This window comes from Balaenoptera ricei, chromosome X (genome assembly GCF_028023285.1).
Source record: "Balaenoptera ricei isolate mBalRic1 chromosome X, mBalRic1.hap2, whole genome shotgun sequence".
In the NCBI taxonomy this organism is placed as follows: domain Eukaryota; kingdom Metazoa; phylum Chordata; class Mammalia; order Artiodactyla; family Balaenopteridae; genus Balaenoptera; species Balaenoptera ricei.
Window position 1 is genome coordinate 110,247,801 of NC_082660.1, and position 23,105 is coordinate 110,270,905.

Sequence of the window (23,105 nt, forward strand, 5' to 3'; positions counted from 1 at the left end):
TGTACGACCAAGATACCATGGGCGTCTTAAGGTGAAGAATAGTGTTTCCCAATCAGAGACCAACAGACAGGCAAGCCGAAACTTTTCTCCTTCAGAGACAATGGTTACACCTCTGCTCCTCTCTTTCTCTCTCCACTCCTCAGGATCCTGAAAGAAAAGTTAGTTTGCCAGTCTGCAGTATAATATGGGTTTGGAAACACAGAGCACTTTCCAAGAAATAAATTTAAAAACGACTTTCTTCAGGACATAATCTTACCAAGCACTGGCGAGGTCTTTTGCTGTAAAACCTTGATTAACCAGAGCTCACCTAACCAGTACCCCAACTAACTGAATTGCCCCCCCTCAGTACTCCACATTGATGAGAAAGCAGCAATAGTACCAAAAAAAGAAGACTGCAAGGAATTGATTTTTTTTCAATCACTTGCCAAGAGATGACCTATGGTTGGGTCACACTCAGCTCTGTCTCCTCTATCTTCTCTCCATCTGGATTGACCCTCAAACATTAGAGGCCGCTTGCCTGAGGCGAGAAAGTGGATACAAGCATTTTGAGAGAAAAAAAAAAAGTGTGATTAGCCGAGAATGAGACAAAATGAGTATTCTTATTGAAAATTCCATCCATTCCTTATGGATTCCAATTAATCAAGGTTTTACTATGTGTCAAAAAGCAGTAACTTCCTCTCCCACCAGTGTGAACTGATGCTATTGACTTGGCTCATTTGAGTTTTGTAGTGGCTCACCTGATGCCTAGAGTATTTAGAAACTTCTTCGTGGTCTTTTTTCTCATATTATTATCAGGCCACGGAGAACCTAATTATATCATTCAAGTGAGTTGCAGAGTGAAAAATTGAGCTGGATTGGATACATGGCTGTTACGAATTCATCATTCATACCCAGCATGGTTAAAAAGGAGCCATGGACTGTATCAAGATGACTCTAAAACATCCACAGGATGCCAACTGCCGAGAAGTTTTCAAATAACCAGATGTTTGATGTTACATAAACAAACAAAACAACCTGCACGCATCTGGCTGAATTTTTACTTTTCACCCAGTTATTTCCTCAGCTAATACTGCTGCAAAATTATCAAGTAACTTTGTTGCCAGCCCCACGATTTCCAGATGATCTGATTTTTGATATGCAAATAGAAAAATATTTCAGTAGATCCTAGATATTTCCAACTTCTTTGACCATAGTGCTACTTGCCAGGCATCTTTCGAATCACTTTTTTTTGGTCATTCCTCCAGACAACCTTTTGAAATAAGTCGACCCCTTTCTCAACTATGGATAATAGTATGATCAGTGTTGCATATCCAACAATTGCTTGTTCCGTTTCTGGATTACCAAGGAGCTTGCCTTTATCTCCTTCCTTCTTGTTACCTGCAGTTTTCTGAGAGTGAGCAAGAGAAGGGGCAAGAGATGAACTTGAATCTGTGTTACCACTATTTAGTGGTGACGCCAAAAACAAATCAATGGAGGAGAAGGTAGAAAAGGCAGTGGAACCTCATTACTTTGGAGCCCTCTAATTTATAATTTGAGATAAACTGGACAGGGACCAGTCTACAGTCTAAGAGAGGTCAAGAGAGGTTTGTTAAGCAAATGAAGAGTTTAGACTAGACTGCCAGTTGAATTTTTCCTTAAGAGAACAAACCTTTTTCAAATGTCGGAAGCATTGTTTTAGGTATAATCATATTCATTACAAATTTATCTGCTAAAGCAGTTCTCACGAGGACCTCCACTAAGGCAATGTTTTATAGCGAGTTTGAGTTACAAAACAGACTTAAATGAAACTGTCATTCTTCGAAGCTATTTTGTAATTCAGGACTTTCTTCTTCAGATAATCCTCCCCCTCTGTTAGTCCAAATCAGTGAGTTTTAACTGTATTAGTAAAATGGCTTGAGAATTACATTTCTTTATTGTATTCCATCCCCAGTTAACATGACAATTGGCAAATATACCATCATTTCATAGAGAAAGTGAGACCCAGAGATGGTGGTGACTTTGAGAAGTTCACACAGCTAATGCTGTCACAAATCTCTGCTGACTTTCAGGGTCACCTCTGGTGATAATATTGTAGGCAGCAATTTATCACATCTACCCACCCCATGAGCAATGTGAATCTGATTGCATGTGATATATTTCCATAAAAATCAGGTTTATTCTCAACTACCTTGGTTACAAGGCAAATAGCATATTTAAGCCATTCCAGCCCTCAGTACTGATGACTAAAAATGACAGTAATCACAAAGCCTGACATTTATGAGTGCTTTTACTTTTTCAAAAACGCTTCTACACCTATTATCTCTGAGACCAGGAGACGGAGAAAAGCATGTATTACTTATCTCTCTCTCTCTCTTTCTCCCCTGCAACCTTTAAATAATGATAAATGGGCAATTATGTTAAATTGTTGACTTTTCCCCCCTGACATGAGACATTACACATTCTAAGCCTTTTCTCAAAATGTTACTATTCTATGGAAGAAACAAGCAATGGTCAGGCTGTTTTAAATGTGCACTCGCTTAAGCTAATGAAATAGTTTTTTTATTTTTCTGATACAATGAATAAAGACAAGGTCAGTCACCAAGGTAGCCCCTGCACCAGACCCACAGGTTAGAACCAAAATTCTGCTTGGTTTTACCAATTTCCTAAACCTGGGCTAACTGGGCCTAAACAAATCAGACTTGATCCTTCCATGATGGACTATAAATGCCCAGGCAAGGATCATGGAAATTAGAGCTGTGGTTTGGGAATTTTTAACCTGCAAACCACCCTTCTGTGTTAGTGCTTTATTACATTGTGTGTGCAAATGCAGTAATTAAGAGCCAATAGTTTGTTTCAGCGATAAACCCCAATCACCAGGGGTTTGTGACACAGCCAGTGAGAGTCTGTCGCTGTAAATCACAGCAGAATGGAGATTCAGCTGCTGAATTCCCACATCAGCCTCCCTCCCCAGCTGCTTGTGCCCTCAAACTTTCAAATTCTTCTGATCCCCCCACCCACCCTGCTTCATTCCCTTAATCTTGGGTAAAGGGCACCAGCTTAGCTTCCCCATGCAACCTTAACCTTACCTGAAGGGGCCTGGTCAATGAAACAATCTATTTGTGATGGGTGATAAGGCATTATAAACTCTACCCTACCTCACCCTAGAATTGTCCTGGTTTTAGTTCTATCCAGGGATTTAAATCGACTTCCAGTGTGCATATTTTCCAAGCTGAAAATCAGCACACTTTGCGTGCTTTGGGGGACATTGGAACAGAATGTTTAAAGGAGACCATTCTGAACTACTTGACTGCAATGAGAGTTGCCTTAACTTGTAAGGCATATAGGCAAGTAAGGGATAAGGATAGGATATGAACTTAAACTTCCATTAATTAAATAAATGGTTGGATGACCATTATGATTTATAGAGTACTGATAGAGAAATGCAGTTTTATTATCTTCACAAATATATAGGAACTAGAATAAACTAACCAATGTGATGCTAGGAAAGAACTTAGGGAACTTGTTTCAGTAAATTCCAAAAATGGCTTGCAATTAAAATTAGTTGTGCTTCCTTCCACATGGGTGCTTTTAAAGTACCTAAAAAGAGTTTGTTCTCTTAAGAAATTCAAACATGTTCCTCCTCCCTATCACTAACAATCTTTTTTTTTTTAATCCCATACATTTGCTTAGCAAGTGTCCTATTCAGAGATAGAAAAAAATTTATACTTTAGGACAGCACATTTCCAAATGTCCTCGGCTTCTGTTTGGTGGTACAGAGATGAATGAGGTGGTACTGTGTTTCCTATATATATAAATGAGATCCTCAGTTTTGTGTGTATTTCTTCTTCTTCCATGTATGTCTACAATCCTCCTCTCCTATGCCACCATCTCTTAACCACTTCTCTTCCACACCCAGAATTCTTTGACATTCTTGGGCCTTGGGTAATTGATGTGAATCTGCATCTGTCTTTTACCTGCAACAAGATGGACCTTTTATTGGCAGGAGCCATCCCTAAAGGTAGACATTTTGGATATCCAGGGTTAAGATGGATCCCAGTGACTCTCTATTGACACTGTTATGTGTGTAGTCAAGAATCATTACAGATTGATGGCACTTCCTGGGTCTTAGAAGAAGTTCCTGTGAATCACCGAGACTGGTTTGGGATCAAAGAGTAGGGTGAGTATATTATGCTCTTCGTTGGTTTGCATGTCTCTATGCTGGTGCCGCCTCCTGGAAGTATGAAGAAACTGACAGTTATCTTCCCTGATAGTGACTAAATTTGCTCCTTGAACTTACTCAGGTTTTCTTCCCAAGAGCAAACCCGCACTTTCTTTCAAGTGGCTGCTTCAAACAAGGGACCTTTTTGCCTTAAGAACTGAACCAGTCCAGTGACTACCAAAACCATTGATTTTACCAGATGGTGTTAAAGAATAAATTCTACCACCGGAAAAAAAAATTGTAATCCAGAAAGAAAACATTTTTAAAAATTAATCCATTCTAGTGAATTTTTTTTTTTTTTTTTGAAATTGACTGCGTGGCCTTGACATGGTTTCTATGATTAGGATGTGATTATTTGCCTTTGGTATTATCCTGATAACTTGAATGTGTTTCTTATTGACAAATAATGAGCAAATGTCCAACACCAGAGCTACAGAAAGAGCAGCAGGACTGAAAAGCCTGAAGGTAAGAATGCTGTTGAACAATTGCCAAGAAGAAAGACACCGCTGCAGTGCACAGTTAAATGGTACATGTCTATGCCCTTTCTGCCCCTCTAAGACCAAATCATTTGGTTTCCTTTCATTTGGAAAGAAGATTATAGAACTGCACTCTCCGAAAGGTAGGACAGCCATGGAAAAGAAACACGAAAGATTTGAAATGATTGAAATACATTCGATGAGGGTGGGAATTGAGGTTGGTGGAACAGGGTGGGGGCAGATTTCTTTTATGGAGAACAACTGAAATCCATTCTCTTTTGACTTCCTAGAGAGCGGTATAGCATCTGGCCCTTGGCACATGAGGCAAATCTCCATTTGTCAAAGGTGGCAAAAGTGTGGTCCAAGTGCTAGATTCACCATAAAGCTTACTTTCATCTGGCTTTGAAGCAAATATTTCTCAAAATGTAGACCTAAGACAATAGCATATGTTACATTAAAAAAAAGAGAGAGAGAGAGGGAGAGACTGACTCTGCTAGTGTGTCTTGTCTAGCATCACTGCTGGAAATGCAGAGAAGTGGATGCTAGCATGCGAGCTGGAAGAGGGTGGCATGTACCCTGGAGCAGCAACCAGAAGTCAGCTTTCAGATCTGATATATAGACCCCCATTTGTTGCAATCTATTGGAGTGTAAGCTAAGACTGATTATTTTTCTATGGGTCATGGTCAACGGAGGGCTATTGGGGGGAAAATAGGATGCTGGCACCCATCAGGTTAAACTCTCAATGAATATTTTGCCTAGAATCAGGAGAATGAACTAGATGTCTTCAGAAACATTTGTCATGTGAGTTTCTGGTAAAGATCGGTTTCAGTCCTTCTCAATCTATGCCTCTCTTTCTCAGTACCATTGGGATGAACTAAAGAAAATACCCTTGTATGTGATAAAACCCAACGAAATGTGATAGTTTGAATTTTTAATGGATCTCAAAACAGAGTTTTCAAGTGAATCATATGAATTATGTACTTGGGAAATTATCTGTGGCCACATCTTAAACAAAACTGGCTTCGCCAGAAGCTTAGCATCTTCCCTGAGCCCCTTCTCCCTGTCAGGGACAAATTGAGTAAGAAGTCTTCCCAGACAAATTGGGTTATGTGAGACAGTCCACAACCCATAATGGTTTAGGTTTCCTGTTCTAGAGGGAGAGATTGGACAAAGGCCCAGTTTGGCAGAAATCCATCAGTGAAACTCACAACTTGTGTAATCAAGGGATCTATCACTTTGAATTTGAGAGGTTATCATTTGGAAATGCCCTGGCTTTATCCACATATCTCCAGGTGACTTTGGGGGCTGCTTCTCTAGCACAGATGCTCATCAATAGGTTTCAATCACTAGCATTGTTGGGCCCTCAGTAAAAATAACTCACAGCTTTCAACTCCTAATGTTATATGCATGCATTATTGAATTTGCTCTTTGCACTTATACTAAATTATGATCTCATTAGCAAGGAGTTAAATAGGTTTGAGCTACATTTGTGAAGTACATGATATAAATACTGTCTCAGAGGAAGCGTCTAGCAGCTAAGCACTGCACAACTCTGCAAATCATTGTAGCTGCCCCTGTGGAATGAGGGTCACTTGGGTGGCCAGAGTCCAGTATTGCCAGCAGTCATATGTGCCTGCTCCCAGGTTGTGGAGAAAGCTCAGGCTGATCCAAGGGTAGAAAGATTAAAATAACTTAAACCTTCATTCTCCTAGAATGCTGCATCCAGAAACCCCCGTGAAAAGAAATCGATAAAGCTTCTTTAAAGGGGTCCAGGTACTAATGTAGTCTAGGGCATATTTTGAACTTCCACAGCCTCCAGCAGCTACTGTATGGAGAGGTAAATCCCTTTACTACACATATCCGAAGGTAACCTATGGAAAAGAATATAAAGGACTGTAGAATAAATCCTTTCATCCAACAAAGAATCTTCTCTTGCTTGGTTATCAATTGGCTTCAACTTAATAAATCAAGCCCTGCCTGGGCAGAGACGTCTGTAACTGCCTTCCTGCCTGAAAAGGCTAGGGAAGCAAGTGAGCAATTCGGAAAGGTGACTTGTCACCATGAAAACCTGAAATATCTTCAGTAGAAAAGCCAGTGAAAGATGGCTTTTCTCCCTCCGCTGGGCCGAAGATAATTTTTAGAAGTTGTTCAAAAAAAATCACTAGGTACCAAGAAACAAATGCAGTAACTTAGAGTGAGCTTCGGATGAAGCACAGCATGAGGGATGGGCTTCAAGCTTAGCCTGTGATAAGTTTCTGTTATCATCATTCAGATATTGTGTTCTTAGAGCAAGTTTCTAATTAACTATGCAAATACACCATCCTTGCTCGCATATTTCTTTTACTTCTCTGTGATCTCCTTGTCTTTCCCTCCATGACCTACATATTTACACATATATCCATCCCTCCTAAGGGCACCATTGATGATCTCTTGGCATCATTTATTAAACAGACATTTGCTCTTTAGGTGTCCCTGCTCAGAAAGGAGAAGTGAAGCCATGTAGAGCAGAATATATCCCACATTCTCTCAGATCAATCGTACTACACCATGGATTCCTATATTTTTCAGGCCCAGAACAATATCCATAGTACAAATGCTTATCCCAACCCTTCTAGGATCACTATATGGAGGAATCAACTTGGTCATTAATTCACGAGGCCATTTTTTCTTCTTTTCCACTATGGGCAAACTCAGCACCCTCACGCCACTCTGTCCACATTTCTCTCTTCATAAGAAAGAATCCAACTTGGCTCCAAACTACCTATTTTAGGTATTTGCCGAAATCAAATTGAAAAATAAATTGGACAGTTCTTTTGAAATATATCAACATTTTCAGTTTTAGTTTTTTTTTTTTTAATAAGCAGTTTCTACTTTCACAGGGGGAAAAAAATGGTCTTCTTAGCCTAAATTGTCTTCATATGTAACACTGGCCATCACTAAGATGACATTGAACTTTGCAATGGCTGGTTCATAGCTCCCAGGAACGAGCTGGGAACCTAGACAACCGCCACCCGGGGCTGGATGCCCTGGATTAATGAGCACGGTGCTTTGGCGCTGAGTTGTTGCCAGGTGTGGATGGCAGAGATAAGTAGAAATTTGTATCAGTCAGTTATGTTTTCTGCAAAAATAGAACTCAGTTTCAAGGCATTATGAATTACATTACTATCCCAATTAAAAAAAAAAATAGATGCTACTCCGTGACTGTTGCCAGCACTCAGGAATAGTCATCCTGCCACAGGTCTGTGCTACCTTCACATACTGTTAACTGACTATCTAGTTCACATTCGCTGTCATCCTCTCCATCTGATCAACAATCCATATACATTTTTATGGCATGGGTGCAATTTACACCCTTTACATAGGAGAAGTTTACACCCTTTCCCCCCTGAACATTTTTTAAACGAAATGGAACAAAGATTTGGAGTTTGGAAATAGTTACTCTTTGCTTCCTTTCCCATTTCTCAGGAAGCTTTGTATTTTAACAAGGAATGCTGCTCAAACTTAAAGGTGTGAAATTCTCATGATGGAATTTCAGGTACCAGTGAGGAAAATATTTGTGGACAGGGGGATGTTCCCAGACCCCCTGAAATTAATCACAAAGCCCTCCTGTTCTCTCCCTAAGCTTGCCAACCTGTGTTTTTGTCTTACGAGGGCTCTACTCAGCAAAACGTCCATAGCAAGCCCTTCAGAGGGGAGAATGCCTGCCTAATTTCCATGATAGGAATCTGACCTACTTTGTTTAATTCTTTCTTTTCTCTACTGAAGTGAGTACAGTAAATATTTCTGACTTATAATTCTCTCAGGTACCAGTTAAGGGCCTGCAGTAATTGCTCTGAAACATTCCCCTGGAGACATATTGCTGCATCACAGTGAAAGGCCCCAGCTGCTAGATATGCCCTTGCTAGGCTGATAGTTAGTTGGAGAATGGTGATCCCTAAAGAAAAAATTCATTATGAACATCCAAGCCCTAAGAACGAAAGCAATGAGGACTGCTACCCCTTTTTTGTGTGTTCCATTGGAGAATGTACAGTACAGAGTTGGATGCATGTTAATTTGCCTTCTGGCCTGCCCCATAATTTGCTGTACAGTTTTGAGCAGATTACTTAACCTATCTGTGCCTCGATTTCTTTACTTATAGAGACCATAAATCTACCTTCTTAAAGTGATTATTAAACTTGACCAATAATAATAATAATTTTATTATGTGTGAAGTACTAGGCTGAAAAACGAAATGCTAAAAGAGAGTTTTCTAATCAAGTATTTATTGAGAGAACTATTCTAAGTGGGGAATACAAATACATAAGTCATGGTCCCTCCCCTTGAGAAACACAGCCTAGAGGGAGACACAAGACCTGGGCCCAAATAATAAGGCAAGGTAGAAGAGGAAGGAGGGAGAGAAAATATTGGGTGAGGAGCAAAAATGGCATCATGAGGAAAGTGACATTTAAAATAACCAGATGTCCACCTAATTCCACTTCCTTTAAAATACCAAATTGTGTGTGTGTGTGTGTGCGTGTGTGTGTGTGTGTGTGTGTGTGTGTGTGTGTTGGGAGGAGGGTGTCAATACATTTGGTTGATTTGAATTGAGTTTGGCAATACATCCAGTAAGGTACAGTAAGAGAGAAATTATGTGGATAAAAGCAGTTTTTCTCTGCCATCTTGGGAATTTATTCCACCCCGCAGCAACATACAATTCTAGGAGATTTGGCCTTTAAAGTACTTTCTTTTCTTGGCAGCTATCCTAACCTTGTTAAGTGGTATTATCTGTGATTTCTGATTACAGCTTTTATGCTCCTTGGCTGTGCTACCTCTTAAAATGTTTGTTTTTCTCCTTCATTTTTATTTAGAAGTTCCCAAACGCACATTGTTTCCCTGCCAGGTTCCTTAAGCCCTGTGATTTTTTTTTTTCCAATCAAAGACTAAACTTCTAAGGTTATATCATTTGTCAGATTTCTCTAAAGCCCTGGGGCAACAGACGAGGTCTGGACGCTCTAAGGCAGGGTTTCTCAGCCTCGGTACTGTTGACATCTGGGGCTTTGTTGTGGAGGGCCGCCCTGGGCCTAGTAGGGTGTTTAACAGCATCCCTGGCCTCTACCCACTAGATGCCTGTAGCATTCCCCACCCTCCCAGTTGTGACAGTGAAAAATGACTCTAGACATTGTCCAATGTCCCCTGGAGGACAAAATGACCCCCGATTGAGAACCATTGCTCTAAGGTAACCTCCACTGTAACTGTGGAGGCCATGGGAGTAGACAGCATCTACCAACTGTTCTGTGGGAGCCACTTGATGGCCTAAGGCAGGAGTAGGCCATTTGTCAGAAAAGTAGGATGCTAAATTGCTGACCTGATGCTTAAATGCTCAGCCTGGGTTTTGGCAAGAGTGGAGGGTGGCAGCCCAGACGAGGCCCCAGCAGGGGAAAAGTCTACCCTCCTCTAAAACCAGTACTTCTCAAACCTTTTTATCCCAGGACCCTTTTACACACTTAAAAGTTATAGGGAACCCCCAAAAGATTTTGTTCATATGTATTAAGTCTGTTAACACTTAACATATCAGAAATTAAAACTGAAGAATTTTAAAATAATGTATTAACTCACTTAAAAATAATAAACCCAATGTATATTAACATAAATAACATACTTTTTATGAAAAATAACTTCTTTAAAAAATTAGTGAGGAGCGGCATTCTCCTATTTTTGCAAATAGCTTTAATGTCTGGCTTAATATAAGAGAATAGGATTCTCATTTCTGCTTCTTCATTCAATGTGTTGTGATATTACATGTCATGTAGCCTCCAGGAAACTCCACTGTACATCACGAGGGAATAAGAGTAAGAAAGACAAAGAATGCCTTAGTATTATTACAAAAATAGTTTTGACCTCACAGACCCTATGATGAAAAGTTTTCAGGGATCCTCCAGGGGTCCTTGGACCACACTTTGAGAACCATTGTTCTAAACTAACATGTCACACTTTCATCAACCTAGCTCACTTAAGGGTTGACAAATTTTTTAAAACCCAGGATCTCTAAGGAGAGGTCTCTATTTGGACCTTAGTGTGAGTGCCTTTAATCAGACTGCTCTGTTCCTGAGATCTAGTACTAAAGAAATAGAATGAAGTAATTTGAAGAGTATAGTAGCTTGAGGGAGGTCAGGGCCTGGTAAGGGCTTAGAGAGCAGCGTGAAGACACTAGGCCCTTTACAGTAAGAAAAGAGGAAGCACAGAAAGGAAGAAAAAATGCTTTGTAATTTTTCCTGAGGTCCTGATGGAATCAGTCACCCATATGCCATTGGAAAGCATCTCCCCTGCAACTTAAGCCAACTGTCATAATCCTGAGCCTGGGTCCCAGTGCGTAGCTTAAGGCACAGCACTGGAGGAAAGGTGGTGGTGATAAAGTAAAAAACAATAGGGGGAAAGGAGAGAGAAGGAGGCCAGACAGTGGGGATTAGGGGAGAAGGCAGTTCCAACACTGATCTCAGGGCCATAGATGGCCTGTCTGTCCTTTAAAAGTCTAAGACTTAACTTTCACTGCCAGTAATATCCTAAAGAGGCTCAAATTTTTATTTGAGTATCTTTTGTTGCTTTGCTTTATATTCCAAGCAAGTCTGGCTAGCATTTGAGAAGCCTCAGCTTCTGAGCATTGATTGAAGGAATTGTTTAAAGTATAAAAGGACCTCAGTTTCCTGGTGAGGAACAAAATGCAGACATTCTGGCTGCCAAGCTCTGCGCTAACCAAGAAAGTGTCACCTCTGTGACACTAAAGGTTTACAGTTTTTCAAATCCCAAGTACTCTGAAATTGCCTATTATTTTTAAATGATGATATGTTTCTCAGAATTCTCAAGATGAGATGGCCCTTCTGCTCTCAACAGCAAAGGGGAGAAGAAAGGAAATAGGCTTTGGGGACTTGGTCTGATCGAGGCCAGATCTCCGTGACAATAGAAGTCTTGTCAATGACTGGATATGTTAGTGGGTCCAAGTTACCCAAAATAAGCTCAGAAAGTCTATGGAATGTTCATAGTTACATAAATATATCTGTTTTCCTCCTGGTAAATTGGTGGCATTCAGAAAAACATGCACTAGTATTGGCAATATTGTTCATGTGAATCTGAACACACAGTAGTTTATTGCCTCATAATAGAAATATGCCACCCTCTGTAAATAATGCATTTTTAATCCAAAGTTATTAGAGATACTTTATTTAAGATTCATTAGCTCTAGAAAGAAGACAGAGTACAGGTCATTATTCCCATTTTACAGCTGAAGAAATTTCTAAGAGAGAAAATCGTTATCCTAGAACCAGTAGGGTATCCTGCGTTTGCCCAGTGGCTCTGAATGAAGTCCTCACACTTTAAGAGGTGGAGGACGAGGGAACAGTGGGCTGGCCTCCTGGGGACTTATTAGCCTCTTAGCTGAGGAAGTCTCATCTCACTAGAACAGCTTATCTAAACTTCCTCCACAGCGCTACCCATAGGGACAGTCAGCTTGCCATTTTAGGGCATGCCATATTAATAATCCATTTTTAAACAATCTAGTTCACCTTTTGGTGATCTGAGTCGCCCACAGACATATGACCATATCAGAGAGACAGCTGATCAGTAACTCAAAAACAATCCATAGACCAGTTCTCCCATTGTTGAAAGTACTCTTATCCAAAACTCAGAGGTCCACGTTATAACTTTAATACTAAGACAAGTATGTGCATAAGAATTCAGTTTGTGAAGACATGTATGTAGTACGGTTCTTTCTGAGATCATTTTCAGCTGGGCAACAGATATGTATAATAAAGGACAACTAATCAGAAGGCATGTTATTCACGTAGAATCTATCTTCTATTCTGTTCGGATTCATCCTTTTGTCTCCACATGTGGAAACGCCTCCCCTTCTGGTCCCGTTCCCTTCCCCACTCCTCCATAAAACTTGCTTTCTGTCTGGAAGTACAACAAGACACCCAGTTAGATCAAACCTAACACACCTCCGTCACAAAGCTACTGCAAGCTGCCGCCGACAATTGTCACTTGAGGGGAGACCCTCCTCACCCCACACAGCCTATCTGAGGAGTGCCTTTTTTCTATCCTCATTATTTAACAGTGTGTGCCGATTACTCAAAGCGATATGGGCAGGCCCTGGTAAATATAGCGTTGCTGTAGTGTTAATTTTTATAAGGTAATGCTCAGGTTGCCTGCAGTGTCTAAAATTACTCTGTGGCCAGGGCCCCCTGCTTTATCGCTTTCTATAGTTTTAAAGTAGTTTGAAGCTTGAATAACATAAAATAACATAATATAATGTTATTTATGTTATTTCCCACGTGAAGAACGCCTGTAAACCTTGCAGTATTGAAACTCAGTGAACAAGGCATCTTAGACAAGCTGAAAAACAAATGGTGGTACGATAAGGGGGAATGTGGAGCCAAGGACTCCGGGAGTAAGGTCAGTCGCTGAAGGTCTTTTTGTACTGATTAGCAATCACATTTTGAACCACTGTTTATTTTCTACCCTAAAACGGCTTTCCTTCCCAACAGACACTCCCTGACACAGTGGGACCCCTTTATAACACCAGCGATGAGGGAATAAGGCAAACACCAGTCTCAGAGGCCTGCCATGTCACATCAATCATCGACTCCCGCGAGCTATCCTTATGATTAGGGAACTCAATCTGACCCACCATGTTCCCAAAGCAGTAAAATCACGAGCTGTGTTATAAGGGGGTTTTACTGTATTTCACATTTCGAAAGTTCAAAGAGAAAATAGAACAACAACAACAACCCAAAAAACAAAAAATGATCCAGTTGTGACAGTACTTTTTCTTAACCTCTTACAGTGTCAGAGACTTTGTAGTTGTAAATGCCTTTGGTTATGAATATATTATGTCGATCCCACCTGAAAACAGTCAAAGAAATAAATAACAAAGACTGGTCTCTGTAAGCAGAATGATTAGCCAGCCTCCTCTCAGCTGCTGTCGTATTGAGTTCAGCATCTATTTGGATCTCGAATCTCATTAAGTCTGTCACACTTCTCTCTTCCAAAGGTGTCATTTGAATCTCTGTACGTAATACTTTTAAAATTCAGTCGCATGCTCCTTAAGGGTATACCTTCTCAGGATAACATCACATTGATAAGCATGAAACACTCTTCCCCGCCTCCTTCCTGCCCCCCTTTGCTCCCCTAAGAAAGTTCTTTTTTAGTTTCAATTTTTGCCTTTCCTTTTTTTGAACTAATATTGTGGTATCAGTTAATTCATTTCATGAAATGCCACTCATTTTCCTTGTGCAGTGAACCATTTTGCTACTGGTTTTCTACATCCCACAGCAGGGAATTCTTTGAAACTTAAATACATGGAACTTGAAACTTTGTTGCTACGACTTACATGGGTGATGTAAAGGACACTTTTTCCTCCCATCAAAAACCACATACATATAAAAATCTAATGGGAGAGGGCAGGTTACCAGAAATTGGTCCGCTTCCTAATGGACTGTGGAACATCCTTGCAGATAGCTTCGCCTGCCTCCTTAAGGAGATGATCCATTGTTTCATAAGTTATAGACATTCTTACCACTTGTCTAGCTAACTGTCACTCATCCTAGAAGAGTGACTATTTGCAAGGTTGTTGTAGACATGAGGCATGTCCCTACCCCCCTTCCCGACGATACGACTTAATTCCAATTGGCCTTTTTATTAAGGTAAACAAGTGCAGGACTGGCTCCTATGAAAACAGAATCAGGACATGGCCATACTGTCTTTACATTTAACTCTTTACATGATACCAGGACTGGCTGAGGCACAGTGTTGAGTGTCAGCCATGGCCGTCATCTGGTCACTGTGCTATCATTTGAATAAGATGCTCAATTCACCGGCTTAACAATTTGGGTATTCCATTCCGTTGTATTCAGCAGCAAAATGGTTACATTCCCTCTAAAAAGACTACAAAATGCTACTTTATTTTATTTTTTTCAAAGAAAGGCTCCTGGCCCTTGCTGTGTCCTACCTCAAGGTAGGGCTCAAGGCACCAACTTGTTTCTTTCTGTTGTTCAGCAGTTCAGTTTCTGCTTTTTCATACAGGCAGATAGCTTAGTCAGATTTGCAGTTTGACCTGAAAGTCACTGACCGGCTTCCTCGATTTTCCCCCCATTTTAAATAGACAGCAGATGAGTACAGGAGTGTGTTTTGTTTTGGGTTTTTTTCCTAATTATTCTCTACATTCCCTGGAGTAAAAGCTAAAAATGAGCTGGATTTTTTTTTTTTTAATCATCAGCCTCCTGGAAAAGTTTTCTGATTTGTATGGAGCCAATTCAGGACCCAGCGGGTCCTCCTGATAGTTTCCTTAAACTCTCAGGAAGAGGGAACAGAGCCAATTCTTTGTGCTGCGCCCTTGTTCCCGCAGCACAAAGACTTGCTGCGCTGAGGATGAGGCCTTAGCAGCCAGGCCCCAAAGGAGCAATTTCTCAGCCACTGCGTGAAAGGGGAGAGTTAATCCTTTTAAAACAAACCCTTGTGAAGTAACTCCCCAGATATGAATATCAGGAACCTCTAACATTCTCACCTGGCATCTTAAAGACCAGTTGTTGACAAGAACAAGGGAGAAAGGGGTGTTGCGGGGCAGAGAGGGGAAAGAGTGCTTCAAGTTCCCAAATGAAAAGAGTGTTACATTGACAGAGATGATGTACAGCTCAACTCTGGCAAATGGTGTTGATCGAAGCTGGCAGAGGAATAAATTGTGCTTGTGTTTCCACTTTTGCTCCCATGGCCGAGTGCTGTTTTATTTAGTTGTTGACACCATCTTGAGGTACTAATGGATTTAAGGAGTCAAACTAAAAGAACATTTAGGGGAGGATCACAGCTGTCAACAGAAGCACAATCTACCGTCTTGCTGGCCATTGTGAAACATCAGCCAGTTGCCAGAGTTGAGTCATAGCACTTACATCAATGTTTAGCTATTTTACAACTTAGAACTATCGTATACTGTTGCAATGCATTATAATGTCCCCTTGTCTTTGTTTTCCCCAAGAACTAACCGCCTTGTTCATTTCTCTTAGGACAAGACCAGCGCTCTGAGCCTGAGCAATGTGGCAGGCGTTTTCTATATACTTGTCGGAGGTCTGGGGCTGGCCATGATGGTGGCTTTGATAGAATTCTGTTACAAATCACGGGCAGAGTCCAAACGTATGAAACTCACAAAGAACACCCAAAACTTTAAGCCTGCTCCTGCCACCAACACTCAAAATTACGCTACATACAGAGAAGGCTACAACGTGTATGGAACAGAGAGTGTTAAGATCTAGGGGTACGGTTAAGGTCTAGTAAACTAATCAGCTTATGCTACTGTATGTCAATCTCTTTTTCTTGTTGTCTTTCGGTTTGGTTTATTGTTTCAAGAATTGTCTATTCTTTGCAACCATTTGATTCTTTGAAAATAATGGTTGTGCTTTCTTGTCAGACAGTGGTGCTTTCCTAATAGCATAGTTGTAATTAAATTGTGGTCTGCGACCCAAAAGGAAAAAAAATTCTCTAGAGCAGCACTGTTCAGTGGGAATATTTGCAAGCCACATGTGAACCACGTGTGTAATTTTAAGTGCTCTTCTAGCCATTTTCTAAAGTAACACAAGCAAAATTAATTTAATGATATATTTCATTTATCCCAGTATATTCGAAGTATTATCATTTCAACTTGTTATCAATGTAAGAAGTGAATGAGGTGTTTTACGTTCTTTTCTTCATACTAATTCTTAGAAATCAGGGGTGTCTTTTATACTTATGGCCCATCTCAATTCACACTAGCCACATATCAAGTGTTCAATAGTCACATGTGGCTGGTGACTACCATATTGGACAGTGAAACTCTAGAGAAAGCAGCTCTCTGGAACTGATGTTAAAATGAGGACTGCAAATGGGGAGCTGCTACCTTGAGAAAGGTAGTGCTTCTATAGGGGTGTGGTGGATCTCTTAAGTATAAGCCTGAGACAATTTCTTTAATCTTTGAGTTCCTTTGTTGTCCCTTTCTTGGAACTGATGTTCATTGAGGTAAGTGTCTCCCAAAGGACAGTCTAGGTTCCCTGCTGCTGGCTGTTCCCAAATTCATACTTAAATGAACCTGACTGATGCCACCTTGATTCTGGCAGCTATAGCCAAAACTCACCAATAACTCAGACATGTTCAAAGGCAAGCTTGAGTTAGGATAACATCTCCATTCTGCAAGTGTTTAAGAGAAAATAGTTTTGTTACCTTCAAGTGCATCTGTCATCAGTAACACACCTATCCGAAGTGAACAGAACAATTAGCAACGTCGTAGCCCTTATTTTAGGTAGATTTTTGACCTCTTGAGTCAATGTCCATGTGTTTGAATTTCTACAAATGCATTTGTGTTTTGACCTCCTTATATTTCATGGTGCGGATCTAAATTCGGCCAATTTTTAAATAATATTTCATCCACATAAATCATTTGTCCTCACCATGGAAGGCAGTATCTTGTTTGATGAAGTTGCTGGTTGTTCTTTCCTGCTGCAGGCTGCAGCCTTTTGCCACCGACTAACCCACTAACAAAGTGTTCCCATTGCATTGTTGAATGGACAATACATGGATTCATCTGCAATTAGCATTGTTTGCATGCAAGCATTTCATGTTCCAGTGTGCTTAAAATATTTTACTCTTGAGTAGGTTATATAGGCCCATTACAATTGGGGGCATGTAATTTGCTTTCTCATAAGAGAGTACATGGGTGATTTCAGCCTAGCTTACTTATCCCAAATTCTGAGATATTGGCATCCAAAGAAATAATACACCTGAAATCTGCATATCAGTTTTCCAAGTGCTCTCACATCTATTGCCTCAGTTGAGGTAATGGGGCAGAAAATCTTTGCCCTTTCAGGTAACAAAGTGCCAGCCACATCAAATGACTTGCTCAAGGCCACACAACTAGGCAGTGGCAGTTCTGACTAGAACCCAGCTCTTCTTCCTCCTATAGCTGCATTCTTCACTAAACCATGCCACCGCTCTCTACGCACGGCCCGGTGTTCTCCAGAAACCTTGAAACCCCAGTGGGATCCTGTCAAATGGAGAGCAGATCCTAAGTCTGTGTCTCACTTCTTTACAAAAATGTCCTGAGAGACTTCACCAAGCCTCCATTTGCCCCCCTTCTCATGCATTTGACATGAGGGTGTATATTCAATCGCTCCTACGTTCCCCAAAAGGAAGCTTTCTGTAACAGGGCTTAGGGTCACACAGCCTCCAGACCCTCTTTATTATCAGCCATTCCATCTGAGAATCTGTGTCCCTGCTCCCCAACTCCTATAGCCTCAGTCTCTCAGTAAAGGCCCAGAGCAGTGCTTCCCTACTGGCAATGTGCATGTGAATCACCCGGGGATCTTATAAAAATGCAGGTCCTGAGGCAGCTGCTCTGGGATGGGGCCTGAGGTTCTACAGTTCTCACAAGCTCACAGCTCGTGTTGATGCTGGTCCAGGGAGTAGTAAGATTCTAGGGAAAGTTGTCTCAGAGGATGTAACTTAAGGAATTGAAGGAAGGGGGGAGGGAGAAAGGGAAGGAGAGTGAGAAAAAGACAGACAGACATAGAGGAGGGGAGAGGGGGAGAGAGGGAGAGAGGGAGAGAGGGAGACCAAACTGGGGTCAGCAATTTGGGCAGAATGCTACAGTCCTGAAGTGGAGGCCCAGAACATTAAACCTGGAGGAAGAGCATAAAAAATTAACTTGCCACAACTTCTGGTACTCTGGCTTTCCTTTCATCATCTTGGCTGATCCATTTTGTGAAGCAAAATTCGGGCTAACTGAGGCAAAAATCACACTCGAATAAACATCGATGCCAACGTGGTTACAGCCCAGTTAGCTAGCACCCTGGCAGTCATCCCTAGGATGAAAACCTGGGGAAAGCCTCTGCAAACAAGCCACTGCAAAGTTCAATGTCATCTTAGTGATGGCCAGTGTTACATATGAAGACAGTTTTAGGATAAGAAGGCCATTTTTTTCCCCCTGTGAAAGTAGAAACTGCTTATTAAAAAAAAAAAACTAAAACTAAAAATGTTGATATATTTCAAAAGAACTGTCCAATTTATTTTTCAATTTGATTTCAGGAAATACCTAAAATAGGTAGTTTGGAGCCACGTTGGATTCTTTCTTATGAAGAGAGAAATGTGGACAGAGTGGCGTGAGGGTGCTGAGTTTGCCCATAGTGGAAAAGAAGAAAAAATGGCCTCATGAATTAATGACCAAGTTGATTCCTCCATATGGTGATCCTAGAAGGGTTGGGATAAGCATTTGTACTATGGATATTGTTCTGGGCCTGAAAGATATAGGAATCCATGGTGTAGTACGATTGATCTGAGAGAATGTGGGATATATTCTGCTCTACATGGCTTCACTTCTCCTTTCTGAGCAGGGACACCTAAAGAGCAAATGTCTGTTTAATAAATGATGCCAAGAGATCATCAATGGTGCCCTTAGGAAGGATGGATATATGTGTAAATATGTAGGTCATGGAGGGAAAGACAAGGAGGAAAACCTCAGAGGATGCCAGAAAAGACCTGACATGTGTCAGTCGAGGCACAAAGCAGGCTGAGCAGGAAATAGAAACCTCTCTGCTGGCCTCAGCCAGTGTGGTGATGTAACGTTAGGGGAATGTTGGTCTTCGTTCATTCATCTTTTATTTCCCAAGAAGTTCTGGAATATCTCCTAGTGACTTCTGACTTGTTACCTAGTTATTAGGTTTCCAGTTCTCTGAGTTGGCCTAGATCTGTCAGGGTCTATTCAGGGGCGCAGAGATGGAGAAGCACCCTGAGATTTTACTTTTATTGCTATTATCAGAGCCAGCCTTAGGAGTTTATGGTACCAGTAATTCTTCAGGAAGAATGACTCAAGTGCAAATCAGCTGCAAAAATATGATCTAGGTGGAATCTGGTTAACAAAAAGACATCCTTGAAAGAGAAGGGGGTCATCGCTCATTTGCCATGACTGAGAGTCGAGTCCGGGTTATTGGACTCATTGTGGGAACACACGCCTCAGATCCAGCGCCCACTGGGGAGCAGACGGCCTCTTGATGACCTGCCACCTGTTTGGGTTACTGACCACCCACTGGAAGTGGGGCCCCCAGGATGCCTGGGCAGGTGACCAACCATCAAGCGTTCCAGATTCACTGCACCCTAAGGCTGACTCTGCTCATTGTTTTAAGAAATTCTTTCCCATTTCCTCATTGCTGTTCAGAACTACTTCTGACTTCTTTGGTTTCTTCAATATTTTTGAAATCCTTCTTAATTTCAAGACCTCAAAATGCCTGAGGTTAAGGAAAAAGATTTCCATTTTTCCTCTAATACAGTTCTGTTTAGTGTTCCTAGAAAATATTAACTTTGTTCATGCCGCCCGTTTCAAAAGAATCGATTTTCCTTCTGCAGCCATAGACATTCTTGTTGGGGAAGTGTTCCTGCTTTAAAGAGTTCATCTTATGTTAAGTGGAAAACATATTCTAGATAACTGAGATGGTGATGTTCCTTGTCCCCAGAGGACCTTTCCTCCAGTGGTAATATTTCATCTACCCCCATTTAAAAACAGGAAACAGAGGCATTGAGAGATTAGGTGGCTTTCCCAAAGTTATGCAGGTGGGAAATGACATCCCATGGCCAACAGAGAGAGAAGAGCGTTGATCTTTCTGTCATAGACATAAGCTTTCCCCAAACTTCTGAGATAGATATGACTCTGGACCGTAGGGATTCCAAGGAAGCCGTTTACCCACTTCCATGTCAGTCTTATTCTGCTTCTTTGGGGCTTTTGGCCTTCAGATGCATCTTTGACATTCTTCTTACAGATACTTTTATTCCAGGGCCAGTGGTAGATAATGATCATGTCATTCCTTTGGGATAAAATTCAGTGTTAGCTCATGAGAAAAAGAAGGGTCCCACTAGTGTAGAGGGAAAGGATGGAGAGGATGGAGCTTGAAAAGGAGGCATGAAAGTGGCCGTAAGTTTTCAGAGTTGGGGGCAAATGAACTCCCTGCACTAGTTAATGCCTCCAAAAGGAGGGCAGCATCAACGTCTCAATCAGGCCCATAATATCAGGGCAAATACCCCCATGGAAGCCAGTCCCCTTCGTGGGTATCACTGTTCTGGCCTCTTCCTGGAATGTGCTGTCTCTTTACAGTCCATGTGCTATTCTCTGACTTTAATAACTAAGGTTGTAGATATGGAGAGAAACAAGCTGCCGCCTTTCTGGCAATGAGCAGCAAAATTTCTTCTCACAGTCAAATGGATTTCAATTGAGCAAGCCATAGAACACTGCTTCCACTCTGTCCTAGGTAAACAGTCCTCTGTCACAGGTTCTGCCATCAGAATACATTCTACAGTGTCATTGTCCTGAGTATCTATATTGAAATGCCACAAAGCCTTTCTAGTATACCTACACCCTAAGTGATTAACGCTTTTTGAGTTAGACTTCATGCAATGCCCGTGTATTCCTTGGTACAATGCATAGTAAAAAAAAAAAAAAAAAATGAACCTAATTTAACCTATTGCAAAGCATTTGCTTCAAGTGAAAGAATTTAAACAGACCTGTTGGCTAAAGCCAGTCAAGCAGGGTGCAGCCTCACAGATGCCAGTGTAAGAAAACAGCCGTGGTTTTTGTCCAGGATAGACTGAGCCATAGTAAACTTCGATTCCCAATAGAAAGCCCATTCAAATTTAAATTTCCCCCTTGCCTTTGCAGATCCCTTCCCACTGGAGGCAAGTGACCAGAGGAATCACCGAAAACGTGGCTGCTTCAAGGATCCTGAGCCAGATTTCACTCTCCTTGGTGTCGGGCATGACACGAATATTGCTGATGGTGCAATGACCTTTCAATAGGAAAAACTGATTTTTTTTTTCCTTCAGTGCCTTATGGAATACTCTGAGACTCGCGACAATGCAAATCATCATTGAAATCTTTTTGCTTTGCTTGAAAAAATTAAAATAAAATCAACAAAAAAATGGACATGCAAGATTCCAGTATGCGAAAACTAATCTTATTTTAAAAAAGTCAATTCAACAAAAGCCATTCTTTGATACCACTGCACAGTATACAAACACCATGTTCTTTAACACACACACACACACACAGACAAATTTAAAATTCCAATTCAGCAAATCGGCCCATCTTAGCTAAAATAATTAATTCCTCCTGATTTAAAAAAAAAATCTGACTCCCTGTCTGGGAGGACAGACTGGCATTTCTTCTAGGATCTGCTGACCAGATGTTTTTGGTATTTCCTGTTGGTGGTGATGTTCTGTGCACCCTATTTCCTTTCAACTTTGCTGAAACGTGTATATCTTTAGAATGTAAATGCAACACTTAAGAAAATTGAAACACTTTGGAAAAGGGACTGAACAGTGACTTCTGTGTTTTGAAATGGTTTTGTGAAAATGCTTTGCTAACTTCCCACTCGATGAAGGGATTCACATAGCTTTCAAAATTGACTTGTGTGTAGCAAGGGACGGGCACTATTAGGCATACCTCTCGGTGCTTTCCTAAAAACGGATCCCAGGGCTTTCTGAGAAGCCTGGAATTTCAGCTCACAGATCTGTTTTTCTTGCTTCAGTGTGCATTTTAAGTCAAGATAGCTGAGTATTTAGCATTGAGGTGAGGGAAATGCTGCCGAGACTCCCCAATGTGTTTAGAATATCTCTCTCAGAAACAACACTGTGTTTAGCTCCGCTTTCTCTGCTAAGTATGCCTTTCAAGCGTACACCACGGGGACAGGACCGCGTTGCAAGGCGGGCCAGTGGGTTCAGACCACAGTTCTCATCTGACTTTTACTCTTGCTAGGTCTGTCTTACCAGCTGTTGCCTGTGATTGCCCATGGCTCTCCGTCAGACTGCATGTGTCCTTTTCTAGTTTGCAAAGACTAAAATGCATTCCCAAACCTACTGCTAAACCGAGGGCCTCAGCATCATTCCCAGGTCCATGCTTGGAGCAGTCTCTCTGCTGACTCCGAAGATCGCTCCACTGCTCCACGGGCTATCAAGTAACTAACTGCGTACCTGCCATTGGCATCATCAGAACAGTCAGAGGAAATAGTCTCCGCTCACTAATTACCTCCGATATAACGACGTATGCTTTCTGTATTTCAGTAGTTTGCTCTCATCAGTGACGTGCATTGGGAAGTTTCCAGACAGTAAAAACTGGGAGCTCAAATTCATTTCCCAAGTGTGACCCTTAGATGCTTTAGTTGACTTGCTGCACATTCGCTCGTCTTCAGAAAAGAAAGGTACAAGTCTCATTTCCAACGAAATGTTTCCGGAGAAGTGTAATATAAACTTTCATTCCAAAAATTGTGTCATAAGCAAACGACTCACCTGTCAAATTTTAAATGATATTGAACAAAAAGGGAAAGCTGTTGTGTTTTTGTTTTGTTTTCACGAAACTGTGATTTTTCAACTTCTGAATGCTATGATGTCCCAGCGCGGAAAGC

The 23,105-nt window shown here is 41.2% G+C and overlaps 1 protein-coding gene across 2 annotated transcripts in view; it reads left to right on the plus strand.

Moving 5' to 3' along the window:
- The window catches only part of GRIA3 (glutamate ionotropic receptor AMPA type subunit 3), a 287,656-nt gene extending 266,030 nt beyond the window's left edge, over positions 1 to 21,626 (plus strand). The window contains exons 15-16 of one of the 2 annotated variants that reach the window (XM_059910318.1): positions 15,702 to 15,949; positions 21,365 to 21,626. In XM_059910318.1, the coding sequence (XP_059766301.1) occupies positions 15,702 to 15,947 (246 nt within the window). In that variant the 3' untranslated portion in view covers positions 15,948 to 15,949; positions 21,365 to 21,626. Of the gene's footprint in view, positions 1 to 12,983; positions 13,028 to 15,701; positions 15,950 to 21,364 lie in introns of those variants that run through there. The other variant, XM_059910320.1, reaches the window with a different exon arrangement.
- The last annotated feature ends 1,479 nt before the right edge of the window (positions 21,627 to 23,105 follow it).